General features: G+C 39.0%; 2 protein-coding genes across 3 annotated transcripts in view; one reads left to right on the top strand and one right to left on the bottom strand.

Annotated features, from left to right (window-relative positions):
- Nucleotides 1-13176, top strand: part of LOC135468802 (cytoplasmic dynein 1 heavy chain 1-like) — a 73177-nt gene extending 60001 nt beyond the window's left edge. For both annotated transcript variants that reach the window (XM_064747228.1, XM_064747229.1), the window contains exons 79-92: nt 326-437; nt 1598-1782; nt 2064-2177; nt 2549-2719; nt 3373-3474; nt 4280-4401; nt 4858-4961; nt 5652-5824; nt 7404-7596; nt 8099-8241; nt 10065-10175; nt 10542-10596; nt 11013-11109; nt 12113-13176. In XM_064747228.1, the coding sequence (XP_064603298.1) occupies nt 326-437; nt 1598-1782; nt 2064-2177; nt 2549-2719; nt 3373-3474; nt 4280-4401; nt 4858-4961; nt 5652-5824; nt 7404-7596; nt 8099-8241; nt 10065-10175; nt 10542-10596; nt 11013-11109; nt 12113-12296 (1866 nt within the window). In that variant the 3' untranslated portion in view covers nt 12297-13176. The remainder of the gene's footprint in view (nt 1-325; nt 438-1597; nt 1783-2063; nt 2178-2548; nt 2720-3372; nt 3475-4279; nt 4402-4857; nt 4962-5651; nt 5825-7403; nt 7597-8098; nt 8242-10064; nt 10176-10541; nt 10597-11012; nt 11110-12112) is intronic.
- Nucleotides 13177-14554: 1378 nt separating this feature from the next.
- On the bottom strand, nt 14555-22666 carry LOC135468713 (axin interactor, dorsalization-associated protein B-like). Its single transcript, XM_064747110.1, has 10 exons — nt 22486-22666; nt 20812-20875; nt 20104-20157; nt 19581-19635; nt 18366-18480; nt 17097-17140; nt 16785-16913; nt 16017-16139; nt 15442-15559; nt 14555-14888 (listed from the first exon to the last, which is right to left on the bottom strand). The coding sequence occupies exons 1-10, from the start codon at nt 22593-22595 to the stop codon at nt 14795-14797; spliced, it is 906 nt and encodes a 301-aa protein (XP_064603180.1). The 5' UTR covers nt 22596-22666; the 3' UTR covers nt 14555-14794.
- Between the last annotated feature and the right edge of the window lie 903 nt (nt 22667-23569).

The following is a 23569-nucleotide window of genomic DNA, read 5'->3' as shown; positions in this document are numbered from 1 at the left end:
GGATTAGCCCATGAAAGAAATTGATTTTAGAAAGTTTAATATCATACTGCATTTTGTTCATAATAGAGCAACGAAATAGCTGCCAAAATAATCTTTATTATACTCCACATGAAGGTTTCTACTTACACTGAATGGTCCTTGTGTAGAGATTAGGCCCTTGAAAGTAATTGAAAAGGATTTTCTTTAACCACTGAGTCTCGGAAATGACTTTAAAACAGGTAAAACTGGAGTCCTACAAGAAACAAAGTATTTAAGGGCACATACATGTAGTTCCTCTGACTTATATATAGTTAAAATTGCAAATTGTTACACCGTCGTGTTACAGATCAAGTCTAACACTCCAGTGCTGATGTGCTCTGTACCTGGCTTTGATGCCAGTGGACGCCTGGATGACCTGGCCACTGAACTCGGCAAACAGATCACTTCTATCGCTATTGGTAAGTTGTGCATATTCCACTACAGTCGTGAAGTGAATTTCATTTGTTGTTTTATTTCAGAGCAATAAATTTCCTGTAAAAGACGTACTTGTGTAGATATAAATGGCAATTGCTGTAATGTTAAAAGCCTGAGTGTTGTTATTGGGTGATGTGTAGTAACTTGTCTGATTTCATGGACTTCCCACCCACAGCTCGATTCACTGAAGCTTATCTTTCTCTTCATGTGACATAGTTTTCTCGATTCTGACAAATTCTTCCATGTAATTCTTCAACCTAAGCACCACAGTGACCTAAATTTTCAGTTCATGAAAAATATTTTCAAATTTTATGTGATTAAACTGCAATGAAGGACCATCAAGGTGTTGGATTATTGCCAGTGTTGGACAAGGAGTCCTCACATTCCCGGGTCCCCTCTGTTTTCAAGAGCTGTTGTGGTAAAAAAATGCAGTTGCCCATGTTTGTAATATCACAAGGCAGGCCTTGAGTGGGGTGTGAAACACCAAGCATGTGAAATAAATCACAAGCCATGCAGGCAGAGCCATGTGTAGAAAAAAATTGACAGTTTTGATCCCAAACTTAAAATGTGACATCGCACGTATCAAGAAATTTTTGCATAATGCAACTCAAATTGATGACAGATTTAAAGTCTCTGAATGACAGAAATTTGTATGAAAAGTGAATATTTTACTGGTAAGCTTTTTTTTTTTATTGTTGATTTTAATGCAGCATCATTACAATGTAGTTTAGGTACCCAGCAGTTTGGGAACCCAAACGTTTCTGAAACTGGAATGGTTCAGTACCATGATGGCCCTTCCAGGTTCAGTAAGACAGTATAGTATCTCCTGCATGTTTTGTTTTGGAGAACCCTTACCTTACACTACTAATAGACAGTCCCGTTCCCTCCACTAATAAAACTCCTATGAGTCTCAAGTCTTGAGTACAAAGATAAACACCAGCTATACGAAGAAATCAAATCTAGCCTGTAGTAGATATGTGGTTCATCGAGTTAAAACATTAATGAGTTATCCAATCATTATTTTACACTATTTTACATTATTTTGCTATACTTGTCACCAGATATGAGTGTTGAATTAGTTATTAAAATGTTCATGCTATGTCCTGACACCTGCTTACTGTTCTCTATATCCGTTGGCTTTCAGGATCAGCTGAAGGGTTTACAGAGGCGGACAAGGTGATCAACTCATCCAGCAAGTCTGGTCGCTGGGTCATGCTGAAGAACGTACACCTCGCGCCACAGTGGCTGGTTCAGCTGGAGAAGAAGCTCCACACCCTTACCCCCCACCCAGGATTTAGACTCTTCCTCACCATGGAAATCAACCCAAAGGTAAATGATAATTTTGATGAGAGGTTGCAATGAAGCACTGCATAGAAATGTACTTTTGCAGTAAGGGAACTTTTATTTATTCAAGTAAGATTAACAAAAAGGAAACACTTCATTTTATATTATTTATCTCTTCATTGATTTATCAAGATCTTCATGTAAACAAATGTAGTAGTAGATCTACAACATTGATCTATTGGAAATAATGCCTGTGCTTAATATCACTCATTTGCCAGTTGGATTCCTGAGCTTGCTCTCTAAAACAAAAATCTTTCTGTTGTCAGATCCCCACCAATCTTCTGCGTGCTGGTCGTATCTTTGTGTTTGAGCCACCTCCAGGTGTGTCAGCTAATCTACTGAGGACTTTCAGCACTGTGCCCGCATCCAGGATGTGCCGAGTAAGCATAACTAATATAGCATCATGTTACAGATAAGAAACAAAACATTTAATATTGTCCTGTAAAAGCACGTAAATTTATTAATTCTCACTGTGTTTCACCTATGCAAATGTTTGTCCAAAGTTGAATATGATATAATTTTATTTAAAACAATAATGTTTATAGTGTTTACGTGTGGTAGTGTTTTGATTTTTATGTTATATATGTATCTGTATTATTTTTGCTCTCTGGCTACCATCATATAAGCGAAATAAGTACAAAACATTCAAATAAAAAACAAATTTGCGTTCCATCTTGGTCCTCCATTGAGTGTTCCCACCTGTAGTTAAGCTGTGGGGTTTGTGTGTTATGTATATGTCTTTCTGTTTTAGGCGCCCAATGAGCGTTCCCGCCTGTACTTCCTGCTGGCCTGGCTACATGCCATAGTTCAGGAGAGGATGCGCTATGTTCCCCTGGGCTGGTCCAAGAAGTACGAATTTACAGACTCTGACCTGAGAGTAGCCTGTGACGTGCTGGACACCTGGATTGACTCTGTGGCTATGGTGAGGGCTTCTAGACAGTGTGTCTGCCTGAAAGCAAGTTAAACTCCAAAATTTAGTCAATCCCAGCCTCACAAGATGTCCGTGACATTCCCCCACCCTCACTGCTTTCGGTTCAGTGGTAGCTATAAGCTACCAACATTGCTTCTTGGGCTATTTGGAAGGGCTTACGTCAAAATTTGTTCACGGTTTTAATGTTTGTGATGATGTAAGGCCACATGCTGCTTGACAATTCATTAAGCGAGGTTTGGTTGCGTGGGTGTTAACTTAGCCAGTTCTTTTTCTTTTCAACATGCTCAGAGTTTGTTCATGTTCCAAAGAGTGACCTAAATGACTGTATAAGGTGACAATATAAGCTTGTGTATAAAGGGTACGTGTAAATTGTACGTAGAAAAAGTTCCTTGACCCACAAAACTGTCCATGCCATCATATAAGTAAAGTTTCTTTGAATATGACATTTTAACATCAATTAAATCCATTAAAAAACATTTGCTTGACCATAGAGGTTTTATCTGAAACTGTTGTTATATTTTTTTTTTTTGTTTGGAGTTAGGTCAACATGTTTTCTCCTTCGTCTCTGTTCATCCACACTTTAATCATTTTATTAATCATGAAATATGTGTTTACATGTATTAGTTATCTCTGCCTCCTCACAGGGCCGCACCAACCTGCCCCCAGAGAAGGTACCCTGGGATGCTATGAGAACCCTTCTTGCTCAGTGTATCTATGGAGGGAAGATTGATAACGAGTTTGATCAGGTAACACAAAGCTTTGATCTTGTCAATCAACAAAAAGTATGCTGTGATAATGTGTTTGTAATGGTACAGTAGAAAGTAATGTCATATCGTTCATGTTGGGGCCTCCGTGGCTCAGTTGGTCAGTGCGCTAGCGCAGCGTAATGACCTAGGAGTCTCTCAACAATGCGGTCGCTGTGAGTTCAAGTCCAGCTCAAGCTGGCTGGTATGTGGGAAGGTCTGCCAGCAACGTGCGAATGGTTGTGGGTTTCCCCCGGGCTCTGCCCGGTTTCCACCCACCACAATGCTGGCCGCCGTCGTATAAATGATATGTTCTTGAGTACGGCGTAAAACACAATCAAATAAATAAATAAATAAATATCGTTCATGTAATCAGATTTACGCAAGGAATGCCAGTTTAGTTAAGTGACACTTGTTTACTTGTTGTCCCAAATAACGAGGAAAGCTAATCCCAAATTTCTGTCAATATGTTGAACGACGAAATGAACGACCAATTGTTTCAGAATTTCATTTCCTGTCTAAAAATTTCATGCTGCAATGTCTTGCATTTTATAAAAATTGTTTCGTTACTTGTGTTCCATTAGTATTGTGTGCAAGGCCACACATAACACATGGGAAAGTTCTTGAATTATCTGTGAAACGTTCAGGTTTTACCTTACGGACTCAATTTTCCTTAGCCCCTGAAACTGACCACTATCATGAGAGTGCAGAATTTTGGTATGGCAGTAAACACTAGTCAATCAGTCATTCAGTAATACCTGAAGGTGAGTAATGCATGTTGGTAATCCATTTTCTTGCTCTTTTTCAGCGCCTGTTGACTGCCTTTGTGAACAAGTTGTTCACTCCAAAGAGCTTTGAGGGTGACTTTGTCCTGGTGGCTAACATGGACGGCAAGGAGGGCAAGAAGATAGTGATGCCTGATGGATTCAGGTATGTGTCACAAATGTAATCCAATTTAAAATGGTCTTACCTCCAAACAATTTTTTTTTTCCTCTGCAAACAAAAATGTACTCCTGGAGTGAGTGATTGATGGATTATACCCCTTTGCGGCCTGAGGCAAATCATTCTTGTCATGTGTTATAAAAACATAATGTTTAGGTGCACTGGTTAAGATGTTTTTTGAGTCTACTCCACACTTTGCTAGATGTTTCTCGATTGTGCATAAATGTTGAAATTCCATGAACTGACAGCGTTCAATTAGAAGATTTCACCACCTGCATCCCATAGTGTTCTGACTCATAAGACGTTTGTACAATACTTCATACCTTTTTTTTTTTAAGATTGGTTTTTATTTTTTTTGCATCATAGTGTCAGTTTACTTCAGTACTTTTCAGTTTGCACAGTGTGGTATAATTTGATAACTTGCACTGATGTTGTTTGTTACAGACGTGAGCAGTTCATCCAGTTTGTGGAGAGCCTAGATGCTGGCCAGACCCCTTCATGGCTGGGACTGCCCAACAACGCAGAGAAGGTTCTCCTCACTAATCTGGGTGAGTATATCTCTGTCTGTAAACATCGTCTTCTTGTCAGCAAGATTGATACTTGCTGTGCTGTACAATCTTCAAAAACCTACTCTGAAATAAATCTTTTCCATACACCACATACTTCTTACTACAGCCACATCCCTTGTGTTTTGAACTCCTGTCAGTGTCAGTAACTAAAGTGAAATCTGATTGGACCATGTATCATACATATTTATGAAGGTAGGGTCCAGGACTGTGAAGAGTTAATATGGCTCAGTTATCAAGGTACATGATGTGGGTCATCGCTACCTTGATTAAATGAAGATAGTTAAAGATGATTAAAAGCACAGCATAAGCAGGATAGGGACAGTTTCAGTTTGGGCGTTGTGAGCTGCATTTTGAGTTAAAGCAGCTTTCCCACTTGAAGCAGTCATGAGTGATACTCTGAGTGCAAGGTTTTATGGACTTTTGTGTCGAGTGTATGGGAGAAATCTCAATCACTCTTATGCATTTTGGCTGTAGTGTATTTGTACATAAATAATCTCATTATTCATTAGGCCCTGACTGACTGATGGATGGATGAGTGGTAATGTTGATCGTTTCCAAAAAAATAGGTGTGTGCTATAGGTGTGTGCACTTGAATTTTCCTGTCCTGTATTTGCTGCTTGTTTTTACCCTACTGTACCTCTCTAACACTGTCTGTACTTGTGCCCACAGGTCAGGAGATGATAGGGAAGCTGATGAAGCTACAGCTGCTGGAGGAGGAAGATGATTTGGCCTACAGTAACCAGCAGGCCGAGGACCGGGCCAAGGCCCTGGCTGACGGTCGCCCTGCCTGGATGAGGGTGCTACATGCCTCCGTCAGCACCTGGCTCAAGCTTGTACCCAAGGTGAAACAGAAGGGGGTTTATACTAAAACAATTTATCATTACAAGCTGAATGTACTGACACAGTTTGAGGGTACATTTCATTATATTTATTCCTCAAAGCAACAACTTGTTTAGTAAGGCTATCTTTGATTCATAGCATATTTGTGGCATGAAAGTATTTGGAAAATCTCATCTTCCTAGTTTGTGATTGGACAGCGTTGTTCTTCGTACAGTGACACCCAGTTCTTAAGCTCCTCTTGCAAATGCTGTAGTCAAATCTTTTTTGCCAAGGCGTACCTGGAATTTAGCTCTAGATAATTTAATTGTCATGGTTTTTTTTTTTTTGAAAAAACGTTTTATGTAGGATCTCAAGGATTGTAAAAATAGGCAGTTTATCGTGTTGAATTTAAAGGATAGATAGAGATCAGCCTGTTCACAGGAGTAGTAAATTGATCTGTAAATGAAGCTTCCTGTTAAGTTCAGACTGTTCATTTACATAAAAAAAAAAGCTGTGGGAAATGATTACTTGAGCTGTTTCATATATCATAACGACCTATATCTGAATGTTTATTTTTGATCAGATACACCTGGATGTAAGTAGTAACAGAGAGGTTGTACATTGGGGCTATGGTTAAATCTGGAGGTTTTCATCTAAATGTCGTCATTTCTACAGTGTAGATATTTTCATTCTTTATCACCACATGTAAACTTTAAATCCACACTTCATTGCTTATGTTCACAAAATAGAAAACTGTTGTATTATGTTTTTGTTTATAGGATGATGGTATTTTTATCTGGGTTTGGATTTATTTTTAGAGCATTGTCGTCGTCGTCGTCATTGTTAAATTTTCTGGGATATGCATATATGGGGTATTATATGTCAGTGTTTAAAGCTGTTGTATAATTAGAGGTGGTGTTGGTTAGTAGAATAAATAGGTAAAGTATCATTGGATATTCGTTCAGAATGTACAGGCACATGTATCTACAAATAGCAGATTTCAGATTGGCTGAAAACCACAGTAATTGGACATTTTTGGTATCAAAATGACTAAAAAGACATCAGTTTATTAAAATGAGCTCATTAAGCTCCAGCCATTGATCAGTTCGATCTTGAATTATTGTCTTCATATAATATCGTTATGGGAAAATACTTTGTGGGTTGTGAATACATCAACAAAGATGGATGGCGTTGCATTCTCAAGTCTGGCTTGAGGTTACTCTGGCGTAGTGGTTAGCATGGTAGTGCTGCACAGTGACGCAGGAGCCTCTCACCAGAGTTCAAAGCTAACTCATGTTGGTTTCCTCTCCAGTGGAACTGGGAAGGTCTGCCAACAACCTTAGGATGGCCCCACCATGATCTTACCGACTGTCGAATAAGTGGAATGTTCTTGAATACGTTGTTAGAATCCAGCAAATAAAATAAGTAAATGAATCAAATTCAGCTATGCAGCTGTTTGAGGTGAAGAGATTTTCAGGCACCTTGTGAAATGTGGTACTTTCCCCACTGACTAGCCTGTAAACCTGACCATTGTCATCTATGTAAGATTCTTTTATAGAACTATGAAAAAACAAAGTAATTTATAAATTATTGCATCTACAGTCTGTGAGCTCCATGAAGAGGACAGTGGAGAGCATCAAAGACCCGCTGTTCCGCTTCTTTGAGCGTGAGGTGAATGCTGGAGCCAAGCTGCTGGCGGACGTCAGACAGGACCTCAATGACATCATGTTAGTGTGTATGGGAGAGAAGAAACCTACCAATCACCACAGGCTGATGATGTCAGACCTGGCCAAAGGTATGGTTACATCTTCATGTTGACATCAGTGTTGATATCATCCTTGTAGCACCCAGGAAGTCATCATATTTGGTTCATATAAGTTCCCAGGCCTGGATTTTTATAGAATCTAATATTTTATCCTGTGTTTACCAGGCACACACAGTTTTTCTTTTATCACATGGATATCCCTCAAATGAACAGCATTTAGATAATTTGATATTTGTGGGGTTTTTTGGCGAAAAAAAAAAAAAAAAAGAGAACTATGATGTTTTGCTGTCAGCAGTACTATCTGTCCTAAAAAATTGAAAGAAGTGCACTGCATATGTTTTCCCTCTTCAGACAAGACATTTGAAATGCACTAATGCACACAAATTCTTAACAATGTTAAGCATCACTTTGGAGCTTAAAAGTTTCACCTTTTCAGACTGTAATTTACCTTGAAATCAGACCATGTTATCTGTGTGTGTGTTCATGAAGTTTCTGTGGTGCAGTTATTGCTATTTTGCTCTGATTATTCCAGGTATCATCCCAGTGAGTTGGAAGAGGTACATGGTTCCTAGTGGTATAACGGTGATCCAGTGGGTGACAGACTTCAGTGAGAGAGTCAAACAGCTCCAGGTTATTGTTGCTGCTACCACATCTGGTGGGGTCAAGGAATTGAAGGTACAAAGACTAAATAAATACATAACGTGTGTTTTCTCTGTAGTTTTCACCAAGTGTGTACATGATGCCCTGATGTGTAAAAGAGGCTATGACTAAAATTTTTGGCAAAAAACTTGACCAGCGCAATTTTTGCTACGTCACAGAATTTCAGATTTGGCAATAAAGGACCTAGAATTTATGAAGCTGGTAGCATTGTAACTTGTTCAAACTTTTGAGTCATTTTAACACTATAAATAGTACAGGTACAACTCTGTTTACTCATAGGCAATAAGTGTAGTGTTCTTGGCGAATATGGATTTTTTGCCAAAAATTTCTGGTATAGCCTCTTTAAGTCAACAACGAATTCTTTGGCAAACCCTGTTCTGTTAACAAAATTAGGTAATATTTTAAAAAAATATACAAGTTCCTACTGATTATCATTGAGGTAATGGTTGCATGTGGAAGAAATGTGAAATTTTCTTTTATCAATTCCTGCACATAGATTTTACAAGACACAGATGTTAACATCATTGAAGCAAGTGAAGGTAGCATTTGTTGAACAAAATACACAGCGAGTGCCTATAAAATAGTGAAAAGTAGATGTATACTGTAGAATATTTGACCACGTGCCAAAGACGTATAAAATATGCTTCAGCACCATGCACCCAACTTGCGAAATAATGTAGCGCACAATTGGTTTCCAAATGGTGACTGTTTTTTTGCTCATCTCTTCATGTCAACCTTTGTCGTTGATCACGCCTTTCCTGACAGATTGTCTGGCAATTAAATGCCTGGCAGTGATGTTGAAGAAGAAAGCGGATGTAAAAGCACGAAGCCACTTACAGTGAGAAATTCTTGAACAAGCGCCCCTTAATTCTCAGAATTACTGAGTCACAGCTGGAAAACCCAGCTGGATGACATGATCAGTACAGGTCGATCGTCAGTCTAGAATGGCTGTCAAACTCAATGAATTCAAGATTATTCATCACAAATATTTTAGGATATCCATATATGAGACAGTTGTTCCAGTCAGCCATTTTTTTTTTACAGTGCAATAAGCAAACCCTCAAAAAAAAAAAATGACCACAGAAAATATATAGAACGCATCAAAGATTATACACCAGCTAAACATGCTAAATCCTTAATAATCCCATTATCGAAGTAGAGCGTGCAAAATTTTCCTCTTAATGAGCCAAACTCCCTCTGGGGCACCTTAGCTCCTTTTTGGAAATTCCAGAAACCTCTGTTTTAGTGAAGACATAAGTAAAAGGTTACTGTAATTAAAACTTCTTTTTGCATTGGTGTTTTTATTGGAAGTGATTTTTGAGAAGGGTTAAAATTATATCTGCCACGATGTTGTCGCAATTTTGTACACATAAAATTCAATTTGTACACATGAGCATGAGTGTTTGTATGCAGTACATTCACTAGGAGCAGGCATGTCTGCATGCACTCTAAGGACTCCTTTGTCATCATATGATAGAAAAATTGTTAAGTACGATGTTAAACCCCAAACACTCACTCACTGTTCATGATTGTTCCTCATGACTCGTTGCGGACCTCCCTGGCAAGGTGGTTAGCTTACTGGCGCAATAACCCAGGAGCCTCTCACCAATGCCGTCAGTGTGAGTTCAAGCCCAACTCATGTTGGCTTCCTCTCAGGTTGTATGTGGGACGGCCTGCCAGTAACCCAGTAACCTGAGGATGGTCATGCCCCCGCCCCGGACTCTGTCTGGTTTCCACCTTAATGCTGACTGCCTTCCTATAAGTCAAACATTGAGTACGGCCTAAAACTCAGATCAAATAAATAAATATATACATACATGACTCATGGTGTGTTGTAGAACATCAACGTGTGGCTAGGAGGTCTGTTCATCCCCGAGGCTTACATCACCGCCACCAGACAGTACGTAGCACAGGCTAACAGCTGGTCCCTGGAAGAACTCTATCTGGATGTAAGTACAGAACTTTTGTGCCTACTAATACAGGTGTTTGAGAATAAGGTATCGTACATTATCTCATCCAGTGGGCACCTCATTCAAGTCTTAACAAAACTGTTGCAAGGATCAACAAAACACTGCACAACTTTAAACCAAATGGCTGCAAAGCTAATCAGAAAATCATTTCTGTACCCAAATATCACCAGTATTCCAGCCATCACATCCACTGGGGTGAAAAATGTTCTGCTGTAAAGTCATATCAAATGCTGCAGTCTTAATTTAAATCTGTAACCTCAACTGATTTTTTGAACTGGAGTTATATATATACACAAAATACTGATACACCAATTTCAAATATTTTTATTTTCTTTATGTCTGCAGGTGATTATCAGTGACTCTGGCCAGAAAGCAGATGCCTGCAGCTTTACAGTGTCTGGTAAGAAATGCATGTGTTTGAAATCCCAACATTTGCCTTCTTCAGCTTTCATGTATAAAAAAACAGGCATGTCAAAAAGACACTTAAGGCATATGTGCATAAACTGTTGTGAAAAAGAAGTGGCTGGGTTTGTCTATTTTAGGGTATAACATGCACAGCTTGAGATTTTGACATAGTGGAAAATTAATTGAGTTGAAGTGTAATGTTGATGTCAACAGTTATTGTTCTGGTATATGTGCATGTAAGCTGTCTTTGTTGAAGCTTTGTGCCAGTTATAGCCTAGACCATTTATTATGACAGCGAATGTTTGTAATAGGAAATCAAACCAAATGAAGACAAACTTCACATGTTTGTTATTTTAATGTGGTATTTCAGCTTCAGTAAAATTATACCATGTTTCTTATGTTCCTCCACAGGACTCCGACTGCAGGGTGCCGTGTGTAAGAACAACAAACTGCAGCTGGCCACGGCCATCTCTACACACCTTCCTGCCACCATGCTGAAGTGGATCAAGTAAGTGGGCAGAGCGCACGTACTATACTAAAAACTTTATCGTTGAATAGATGGTTACTGGCATATGACAACGCATACTCCCTACAGTGCATATGTCGCTCTCTACTTTCGCTTTACATCACTTCCACCAGTAGCAAATTGTGTACAAAAATCTTGAACAATGCTAAGGTCACTGAGGCCACAGTGGTGAGGTGATGTCAGAAAACACAGACAATTCATCTGAACCTTTGTCTCTAATAATACTTTGTACACATGCATTTTCTTTATCTAGAGAATATGCAACATGATTCTAATCAACAACTGAAACAATTTTATTGATGAGTGCTGATAAATTAGATCGTTGGACGACTCCATTGATAAGGCTAATCCTGAACAAGTCTACATGTGTCTCACATGCTCCAAAGGTCATGCTTTTCTATTAGTGGCAGTGATGTAAAGCAAAAGGTAGATAGCGACACATATGCTGTGAGGAGTATGATGACACCGTGCTCATATTATGTTAGTAAAGTTACCTTTCTCTACTGCAGAAGATAAACAGCATAATGATTAAAGTAATTCTCATTCTTTTACCACATTAATAGTTTAGCATATGAAGTTACTCGTGCTTGACAAGTTGACCCAACTTTACCTGTGATAAAACAATTATTCTTGCTCGAGCATGTCTCATTGTTTACCCAGGTACGGTAGGATTATGATTCTCAGCACAGTTTTTATTTGTCATATTACGAATTTACAGCGATTAAAACTTGATATAAACTCAAATCTGGTCAAAAGTGAGGCCTAAAGATGTACTTGTGACAACAGTTTTGCCCTTTTTCCCCCGTGAACATTTTGATGCTAGTACAAAAAAAAAAAAAAAAAGGTTGACACCACACCATCACGTTAATTCCGATTTCACAGTAAATTGATCCACATAAATTTGAGGGAGCAGTGTACTTCAAGGCATTAACTGAAATCTTCCTTTGTTGCCACTCACTAGTAATTGGTCATGATTTTCTTGCAGGATTGAACCTGGTAAAGACCTCAAGCAAGGGAAGGTAACGCTGCCAGTATACCTGAATGCCACTAGGGGGCAACAGTTGTTCACCTTGGACTTTGTGACAGAGGGCGTGGGATCTGGCAAAGACCACAGTTTCTATGAGAGAGGCGTAGCCCTCATCTGTTCTGACCTGGGTGGAAGTGCTTAAGTGTTTATCCATTCCAGTGTACACATGCCTATCTCCTTCACAGATTTTGAGCTTGATTGTAAGAAGTACACCTGCTCCAAGTGGACATTCCTGTCACCCCTCGTGCTTTATTATAAATTAGAGAGTACTGTATTTCTGTTTCACCCATTTTCTTTTGTCAGAAATGTTCTAAAGGTGATTAACCAGTTGTCTTTTTAACAAGAACAGGTTCTAAACAGCAGGCTTGATGGATTAGTTTTCCACTATATTATATACCTGCGTATAGTGTTTCTGTAAATAACTTTCAATTGATAATCTAGCTGGTAACCTGTTTTAAGTATTTTGTTTGTTTTTTTGGGATGGGATGGTGGTGGAAATCATTGAGCTGTTAATGAAGAGACAAGTGTGTCTAGCTGAACATTGGATAACCTCCAATAACACAGGATAGAAGTCTCTGTTAACGTAATGGACATCAAATTATCTCCCTTGATGTTCATGTCCCTCACAGTAATACGTCGTCTTCAGACAAGATTTACATGTACTGTATTTAGAAACAAATTTTTATTTACTCTTCAGCAAATTTCTAAATATATGTTAAATTTTTAAGTAGTTAAATGGGCAGTGGTATATTGGGTATTTAGTGCAAGCTTTTACCATTTCATGATTGGCTTTCCCAAGTAATTTCTATATCTCGTGAAATATATGTAATGTAAAACTCAATAAGGTGTAGTACTGTTTTGGGTTTACTAATTGGCTCCCAAGAATAAAGCTTATGTCTGAAAGATGGTGTTATTTTGTGGGGGTTTTTTTTCCTATGATCCCAATTTTTGGATGGCTAGAACACTGTCTATAGGAGGAATCCCCGGACTTGGACAGGGTGTTTGTTGATTCCCTGCTTTTACTATTCATGTGGCATTGTTGACAATAAGCAGTGAGCAACTCTAATTTGGCCATTTGTAAAGTCTATCGTTTGTTTAAAACTATTTGTCTTCGACAAATATGCTGTGCATGTTTCCTCTACCCATGAAATTGACCAACGCTCTAACGACCAATTGACCAAAGAAAGAAATCAGGGCCCACTTTAGCCAAGAAGATTTACAGTTTTGTTCAAAAAAAAGTGGTGTACTTGTGTCCTGAAAAGTGTACAGAATTCATGGACTCTTTTCATATTGGTGAAACGTGCATTGAGAATTTATTTAATTAGTGTTTCACGCTGTACTCAGGAATATTTCACTTATGCGACAGCAGCCAGCAATATGGTTGGAGGAAACTGAGTACAGCCCGAGGGAAACCCACAACCATCTGCAGGTTGTCGGAAGACCCTCCCACTAACGGCTGGAGAGGAAGACGACATGAGCTAGAGTTCAACACACACCAACCACATTAGTGAGAGGCTCCTGATACGCTAACCACAGAGGCCGCCTGCAGTGAGGACCCTCATTGATCAGCTCAGAATACAAATGGGTAGCATGGTGGCAAGAATTTGACGAAACAAACAAGAATTTGATCAGAAGCTTTGACAAATCATGGAGTGCATTCATGAGGATTAGTTATGGCCGTGTTGTGGTTCAAAAGCTGTCGTGGAATGGTTCTATCATCTTTGACAAATGGGGTCATAATTCTGAACCCAGTTCTTGGTGGTTCGAGGTGTGAGTAAATGGAAAACCTTGTGAAGAGTTGGGAAACGTTTAAAATTTGAACCACTGTGCATGTGTACGGAACACAAGTTCAGTTCACATTAATAAAATTTGATGAATTTGAAACCTGGACACTTGGACATTCACTACACATGTATGTATGTATGCTTGATGTTCAACATTGTTCTTAACAATTTTTCAGTCCTGTAACGACGAGCTGTCATTAGGTGTGTGTACTTATAATGTGTCTTCTTGTGGCAGGGCAAGTCCATGCTGCCAAAGTGCTGCTGCCACTGAAGTATCATGCTGAAGACACCAGACATGACACCCCACACAGTCACATTATTCTGTGACCGAGCCAACCAGTCCTGTTTCCTTGCTCTAGCCTCTCACTGCTGAGCACCAAGTGAGGCAGCAGTCTTTATTATGACCCGACCAGTGCCTGATTCTGAGGTCTCCGACTCTGAGGCGGACGCTCTAACCATTATGCCACTGAAGTTATATATGCGCAGTCGGTCTATTTAAAACCAACAACAAAATGTGATCATGCTTCCAGTTTTTCCGTATTAAAAGGTTGACAATAAGTTGTGAAAGGTTCAGTATGGAGAGCTGGATTTCAGTGAAACCAGGTAAATATCAGGATTTTGGAAAAATATAACATTCCTTTATTAATGATCTAAATACAGTTGCCAATGTGAGCACATCACGAAATACTTCAACAAAATATTACACAGAAAATTATGCATAAACCATTCATTGTATATTGACAAAGTAAAAATCACAGTGTAAAGATCAAGACCAATAAGCTAAAAGACAAAAATAGCTTTGTATATAAACCATGTAATAACATATTTTGATGCCTCAATTTTTCTTTTAATGACTTCACATACTGATAGACAGTTTGAGGTGTAAATACAGGGGCTTCACAGTCAGCAGGTTCAGAGATTTGCGGCGAAAATCTGCAGGTTTCTTGTATCTGAAAATATTAAGTACCACAGTTAAAAAAGAGCATTTTGACCATATGTTTTCCTGGGTAGGCGTACATGAATGAAATTCAATGAACCATTTGCTTTTACCAAAAATCCATAATCTTCCAAGGGTCTATTTCCTGGACATTTTATATAGAAAGATGTTGCAAATATTGACCATGACTGGCACTGCATAGGCATTACATAAATTTAACCGAGTCGCAATTATGTGTTAGGGAAGCTTTGCTAATTGACATTTCATGCAAGTAGTCCTCAAGTAAGAACAAAAGTGACTCTTCCGGAGAGCCTAAAACATTTTTTCTTCCATGGTGGGACGAACGAATAAACTAGATGTAAACTAGAATGAAGGTAAATTTTCAACCAACTGGGCCTGTTTCTACATAGCTGCTGCAACGCTCCATGAAGCAAATTTACCATGGAAACATATCTTCACTGTATGTTGTCATGGAAATTGTGCCAGGCTCCTCTTGAGCTTACATAATAAAACGGGCCCATGGAGACAGAGAGATGAAACAGCTTGTTAGATATGACAATACGTACAGTTCAATAACAGCCTCTCCATCTTTGATTTCATCTCTTTCCATGAAACTCCAGCACTTTGTACTCAGCGTCTTTTTTCCAGGTTTGTAATGTTTGAATTCAAAGTATACTGCGTAATCTGCAAGCAAATATACAAGTATTTTAGATGTTTCATTCAACCAAGAGTCTTAAAGCAAGACAAAATTTTTAGCAGGATGTTACAGCTCTTTTCAATCTTCACTTCTTCAAGGAAATCAATTTGCCAGTGGCAACATTTGTACCCAAGTCCAGTGAACTGTTCCAGCAATTAAAGACATAGTTACATCATCAGAAAGCATAAACAGAAAAGTCATAAAACCCATTAAAACCAGATAAAATAAAAATAAAATTTCAGCTTTATTCCATTTTTGGGGACTGGCTTGCCCTTAAAACATAAAATAAAATTGGTATTGGTATGGACAAGAGATCTCTAATCCGAGTTCATCACTGAACGTAGGCTATCTTCATAAAGTTAATATTTGTCATTACATTATAAAATTCATGTTAATCATGTTAAAATTTATGTTAAAGTTTTCAGAGCCAGTAGACTTGCTCACCTGGAGGCAAAATATCAATGGGTTTCTGAATGTGAACAGGCACATTAAAGATGACATACTGGTCCTCTTTTCTACCTGAGATAGGTGTGTCCTGTTGGGCTGTCAAGTCAATACCCTGCTTATCTGGCAGAAAATAAAGTAGATTAACAGTCTGACTAATATTAATCAGTTTACCATGAAAGATATTTAACATCAACTTGGTCTTCCGAGTTACAGTATGCAAATGAGTGAACTATCAGCAGAAACCAATGAATGTTAAGGGGAAACCACTAAATAGTCTCAGGAAATGAGTGAGTAGTTTGGAAACCAATTAATACTAAGGGGAAAGCTGCAAATAATCACTGGGACCCCTTATGGAGAAAGCCATCAAATAATGAGGGAAACTTATGAAGAGTAAGGGAAAACCAACCAACAGTCAGTGGAAATGTGTGAAAACTCACCAGTGAAAAACACAGAGAAAACCAACAAAGTTACAGAAATTAATGAACAGGATTGACATAGTAAGAAATAGTCACTGGAAATGAGTGAAAAGATGCGGAAACCAAAGAAGAGTAAAGAAAAACCAGTGAGTATACAGAGGTCAGCTACAGTTTCCTCAGTTCCCTGACCAGGAGTGATGAGTGACCATCATGTGCATTTCCTAGTTTCCTTCATTCACAAACCTCACCACCATTGTGTAGGTTAAACAGTATTCATTTACACTGTAAAATACTATGGAAAAAAATGGAATATTATCAATACCAAATGAATAAATTGGATTTCACTGACTTTTCACAGAGACAGTGATGTAAGGGTCCAAGTACTGACTGGCATCCTTCAGTCCCAACTTGCTGATGAAAACAGTGAGCACTTGCTTGCCTCCAATAGGAAGGGGTTTAGGCAACAAACTGCCTTTAGCTGAAATAAAGGAAACAATCAATTACATCTACCAATTTATCTGATTAAAATGCTTTATTACAACAGAGTGACACCACAATTATCTGATATACTTTTCACTATATTCAGTAACGTGAAACTTCTGGAGTATATGCGCGCTCATTTTCTCATGTGATCAAAGTGTAAAGACTTTTCACCACTTACCTTTGATTCTGTGCTGTTCTTCCTCTTGACTTCCAGCATCATAACTGCAGAGATAAATGACACAGGGAGTCATTTCATAAAATTTAAAACCCAACTCAAGAAGCTTGATCACACAATGGAACATAAATTACTACATGTATCTACAAATTTGTCCAATCTACATTTATCTTAAATATCATTTCTTAACAGATCTTAACAAGAACCCATGATTTGATCATTATATGCCATGGCTATGAAGCTTACCTGTCTGTCTGATCGTGTACCATGGCTATGGAGCTTACCTCTTTGTCTGATCGTGTACCATGGCTATGGAGCTTACCTCTCTGTCTGTTTATAAATCATGGCTATGGAGCTTACCTCTCTGTCTGATTATGTACCATGGCTATGGAGCTTACCTCTTTGTCTGATCATGTACCATGGCTATGGAGCTTACTTCTCTGTCAGATTATGCATCATCGCTATGGAGCTTACCTCTCTGTCTGATCATGTACCATGGCTATGGAGCTTACCTCTTTGTCTGATCATGTACCATGGCTATGGAGCTTACCTCTCTGTCTGATCATGTACCATGGCTATGGAGCTTACCTCTTTGTCTGATCATGTCCGGTGGCTATGGAGCTTACCTCTCTGTCTGATCATGTACCATGGCTATGGAGCTTACCTCTTTGCCTGATTATGTACCACAGCTATGGAGCTTACCTTTCTGTCTGATCATGTACCATGGCTATGGAGCTTACCTCTTTGTCTGATCATGTACCATGGCTATGGAGCTTACCTCTATGTCAGATTATGTATCATGGCTATGGAGCTTACCTCTTTGTCTGATCATGTACCATGGCTATGGAGCTTACCTCTTTGTCTGATCATGTACCATGGCTATGGAGCTTACCTCTTTGTCTGATCATGTACCATGGCTATGGAGCTTACCCCTCTATATGATTATGTACCATGGCTATGGAGCTTACCTCTATGTCAGATTATGTATCATGGCTATGGAGCTTACCTCTTTGTCTGATCATGTCCAGTGGCTATGGAGCTTACCTCTCTGTCTGATCATATACCATGGCTATGGAGCTTACCTCTCTGTCTGATCATATACCATGGCTATGGAGCTTACCTCTCTGTCTGATCATGTACCATGGCTATGGAGCTTACCTCTTTGTCTGATCATGTACCATGGCTATGGAGCTTACCCCTCTATATGATTATGTACCATGGCTATGGAGCTTACCTCTTTGCCTGATTATGTACCACAGCTATGGAGCTTACCTCTCTGTCTGATTATGTACCATAGCTATGGAGTTCATGGTATGAGCCCAGATTTGGGCAGCTGACACATCTATGGGAAAATCTTTACACTTCATGGTGAGCAGCTTGTCAAAGGCTGGAAAATAATATACAGTACACATACGAGTAAGTCCAACACCCTGGATACATGCAAACAGTTTCCTGCATTTCACCTGAACTTCAGCCTTCTTATAACTGACATTTTGCTCGCTTCTGATTGATTCATCTGCCTTCTAGGATCATTTACATGAACTTTGATTAATCTAAGAAAAAAAATCTGAAAGTGTTGGCATCAAAAGTATCATTTTACGGCCTTTGTATGTTTCTGAAAGTGCATTTCGACAGGCCAAACGTCAAGTGAAATACAGTATGTTAATAAAATTAATGAGGAATTGTCAGCCACTCATACAGCTCTCATAGCTTTGTCTCACAAAGTAGAATTGCTAGCTAATTAAAAATAACGTGTAATTAAATCTGACTGGTACTTCATGTCATACTTAAGAATATTTCATTTATACTATGGTAGCCAGCATTATGGTGGGAGGAAACTGGCCACAGCCCTGGGGAAACCCACGACCATCCGCAGGTAGCTGGTAAACTTCCCACATATGACTATGAGCATGAGAGGCTCCCGAGTCACTGTGTTGCACTAGCTGTATAAGCACTGAGCCTCAGAGGCCACACTCTATGTGATTTACAGTTAGGGGATTAGCCAGAAATGTGAAAGAGAGTGTCCAAACATCCATTCTTGAGGCCACTATATTATAGCAGGGTGTTCAACATTCTTTTTTCTCCTATCTCTTCCATGTTAAAAGTGCTGCAAACAGGGTGTCCAACCAGCACATTTTTTTCCATTTCACCCAACAACTTGGATGACTGGACAGGCAGCTGACTAACCCCTACGTTATGTACGAGGTACATTCATATTAAATCAACACAATCTGGGAATAAGGCAGCTTTTAAATGTCATGAAAATACAGGTAGAAAAATTGATCCAAGAATGCCCTATGAAATGCAGTACAACCCATCAACTAATTCTCCAAAATGATGATATCTCCTTTTCTATAACCCGCAGAAGTATCTAAGTATATCCGCTCAGTCATAGGTAACTATAGGTATTCAGCTGGCTGACAATTACTGAAATAAAACAGAACAAAAAGCCTGTTTCCATAAACGTATAAAATAAAAAACACTCACTCTGCCCAATTTTGTTTAAATCATCCAGCGATATACCCTGATGATTTCCTGGTTTCTGTCAAAAAAATGTATATACATTGTTTCATACAGTACTCTAAAATGTTTTCACTTAAACACTGGTCAGAATAAATCTCTACTGAACATCTAAGGACACCATACAATGGCCTGAGGAGAGGTTTCCACAACTTACTTGCACAAAGGCTCAGTGACCAGTAAAGGTAGGGGACTGGATGACTGTGTGTCCAAGGCTGAGGTTGAGCCAACAACATACAGAACAAAAGTATCTCTCTTTCAATCACAGCCATCCTCGCTTTTCCAGTAGACTTCTAGTAACCAATATGTGTCCATATATCAAGGCCAATTCGACTTCTACTTAAAATTTCAAATTTTATGGAAAAGTATGAATGACTAAGGGTTTGAGGTTTGAACGCCACTTTGGCAATATTTCAGCCATGACGTGGCATGAACATTTGTGGAAAATAACCTCCATAATTTGCACAATGCTGAGCTTCAAACTAATTACCTTTAAATGGCCAATCCGCAGGTCCAGACAGGTGACAATTTTCCCAAGGATTCGCTAAAAAGACAAAAAAACTGTTAATCATATATGCAAATATAATACATACAAACATTATAGACATGCTTTTATACATGTAGGTAGGTCACCTTTAGGATGTCTGTCAGCTACTGAAGAATTTTTCGCAGAAATGATGGTTGTCAGGTTTACTTGAGCGCCCAGGGTAAACCACCACCCCATACCTGGTATCTGACAAACCTCCTCATTAAAGGCCACAGCCAACTGAGCAAGAGCAGCAATGGCAGTTCCTGAGAGTTCCAGCTAGCCAGCATTATAACCACCTGAGCTAACCAGAGATCATTTATAAGCCATCATTTATAAGCCATCATTTATAAACCATCATTTATAAGCGAGTCAATCTGGCAGCATGGAAAGTGTTTAAACCCTACACGAATTATCAGGCTAATTTATGCCTTTATGTACTATGCTGTTATTTCATTGGATGAGAGATCGTTTCAAGTCACACACAGAATTTTCTCAATTTCATCATATTAGGAGAAGACAACAAACATAAGACTGGGCCCATGAATTGAACCATGGGCATTGTTAAGGACAGACAACTGTCACCAAAGCCCAACTAACCATGACTGGGAGGTATCTGGCTTGGATGAATCCACCTATGCCATACACAAAATTGCAAATCGCCTGTCATACCTTTTGCTCATCTGAGAAGTTTGTGTCCTCTTCGCACGTCTGTGAGTTGATCGCTTCAGAGAGTCTGGAGAACAATAAATACACATGCAGAACATATACAAAAATTCACATACGCCTACAGTGTTTCATTGTTCACTTGGTAGTGCAATCATGACCATTCCAGTGGCCTTGAGTTTAAAACACCTGCCTGAAAGTCGGGAGTCCTAGGATCAACCAAGGGCAACCTGCATCTCGCTGCCTTGCTTGGTCCTCAGCATTGAGAGGTTAGAGCAAGGAAGCAGAGCCAGTTGGCCAGGTTTCAGTGTAATGTGACTGGGTGAGGTGTCTTGTCTGCATGGTGTCTTTGGCATGATACTTCAATGGTGGCATGACTTTATCATCAAGGACTCACCCTGCTACAAGAAGACAGAGTACATGTACACACATATGACTAAAAAATTGTTAAGTACAATGATATACATACATGCACATGTACACCCTAATTCCACAACCTTTTCACATATGAAAGGCCAACTTACTTTGCAGACAAAACCACATTGGCTGGACTGTCCAGTTCTAGGGCTTCACAAAAAGTATAAATTTATCTGTATACACAGAATAATGCCTTCAGAATATGCTTGAATCAACACCTCGCAAACATGCAAAAAGGCTGAAGAATTACAGTACATGTATAGAAAGGTGGTGCAAACAATTGTCAGTTCAATTTTTCATCCTTCCTACACACATTGCACTATCTTAGAGTCAAACATATACAGTCACAATTTCCAAGACGATATGCTTGTTTAATTTATTTATTTATTTGTTTTATTGAGGATGACCCACAGTCAATGGTCACGAGGGGATCTCCTCAAAAACAATATATTACATACATATTTAAATTTGTTTGTTTATTCTATGTCAGCTCAAGCCTCATCTGCATCAGAAAGAAATTTGTGAATTAAAGGCTGTTGATAACTTTAAAGGTATTGTACAGCATTTTGAGCGTTAAAAACTGACTCAAGGAAAATCTTCTCCCATTAGCAGATCAATGGTAAATAATTTGGGTTTATCTCTTCCCAATGTTATCCAGCATTATCCAGCGTCCCAACTTAAATGCTTTGTCCTGAGGTAATACAGCAGTTTTATAATTCATGTTAAATTGTCTGTGGTTTCAAGGAAAATTTTTTAAAAATTATATGCATGGGTTGTTGTGTGGGTACCTCAGGCTGCTAAAAAAGATGTTTTAATCACACATATAAATTATATATTACATGCACCGTATATAGCCCAAGTACATCTATTTTAACACAATGGAACCAATCTTCGGTATTAGTGTGCACAACACCAGCAAACATTAAATTATTTAAATACCAGTAGGCTACATACAGGGGTGCCATGAATGTACACTGGGTCGTCATTGGGTTTCCCCCGAGGTCTGCCCGGTTTCCTCCCCACCATAATGCATGCCGTTGTCGTACAACTGAAATATGCTTAGGTGTACAACACCAATGAAATAAATAAAGAAACTGTATAACCATGGAGGTAAAATTTATTCCACGTCCATGGTATAACCACACAGACAAAGGGATTTCTGTAAATACGATGTTTCATATACCGGTTTTTCACCCAGGTGTAAATGCGTCATATATTGCAGTTAGGCCTAATGCCATGCTATTAAGCGATCGTGCGTCTTACCTCCGGTAGCTGTCTACGGCCTCCACGGGCTGTCCCCAGAGGTCATAATCAGTACCTTTCTTAAATGCCTTGGACCATTCAGAGATGAGTTCATCTCTGTCTGCCTCCATGGTGATGTTTTAACAACTGCAGCCTGAGATCACGGACACTCTCTAACTCTGTCCATACTTGTTTATGGTTCATTTCTCCCGGCAGATGGGCGGGTTGTTCTAAAATACACCATTGCTTGTGCCTTTAAAAAGGGGACAAGGACTTCATATTAACGAAATATTACTATAGATTATTTGTTTGATTGTTGTTTTATTCGGTACGCTCAGAATATTTCACCTATATGCGACGGCGGCCAGCAATATGGTGAAAACCGGACAGGACCCTGTGGAAGCCAACCACCATCCGCGTGTTGCTGACAAACCTCATGAGGCCATTAACTTTGTGCTGTGTTAATACGTTAGAAGCACTCGGCCATGAAGCCCCATGGCATAATTCCTATGCATTTTCTGTGGTTTACTAGTGAAGGTTAAGCGATTTCTAAATGTGAAAACATTCAGCCATAAGTTTGTATGGCACGTTAAAATAAACAAACAATAGGGGCCTATAAATTAGATATGATGTAAAGCACCACCTGTACAATACAAAGGACTACGACATAGAAAATGCAAACATTTTACTTTACACTAGCAATTAGGTCATTTCAAAATTTTGCTTGATAGTAATTAGCGATGATGCATGTGCATGGAGTTTATTCTATAAAATTTTCTGTTATCCATATAAATCTTTAAATATAAATATGTCGATAGCTTGGCGTTCCCCATGCAGTGGTAAGGTGCGCGACGCCACCATACATGTGTTCGAGGAAGGCGAGGTTTAATCACTAATTTAGCACTGCACACACAATACCCACCGAGCGTCATCCACCGCTAATTTGAAAAAGGCTATATACACAAAAAAAGCGACAAGCGCAAATCCAATCGAATTTATCTATTATTTTAGAATAACCCACATACTTATACCTTTCACAAAGTTTTAACCTAATCTTTGCACGTGTTACCGTTCAAATTCGGGGATAAAGTTCCAAAAATTTGTA

This window comes from Liolophura sinensis, chromosome 6 (assembly GCF_032854445.1).
Source record: "Liolophura sinensis isolate JHLJ2023 chromosome 6, CUHK_Ljap_v2, whole genome shotgun sequence".
Lineage (NCBI taxonomy): Eukaryota > Metazoa > Mollusca > Polyplacophora > Chitonida > Chitonidae > Liolophura > Liolophura sinensis.
Note: the sequence above shows the minus strand (reverse complement) of the source record. Positions and strands in the feature narration are given on the sequence as shown.

Bases quoted from the DNA above. Each gene is read 5' to 3' on its own strand.
- LOC135468713 (XM_064747110.1), bottom strand. From the start codon at position 22,595: ATGGAGGCAGACAGAGATGAACTCATCTCTGAATGGTCCAAGGCATTT. The intron at 20,876-22,485 runs GTAAGACGCACG...ATTGTTCTCCAG, and splicing joins GCCGTAGACAGCTACCGGAG to ACTCTCTGAAGCGATCAACT. The intron at 15,560-16,016 runs GTGAGCAAGTCT...ATTTGCTTGCAG, and splicing joins CATTGATATTTTGCCTCCAG to ATTACGCAGTATACTTTGAA.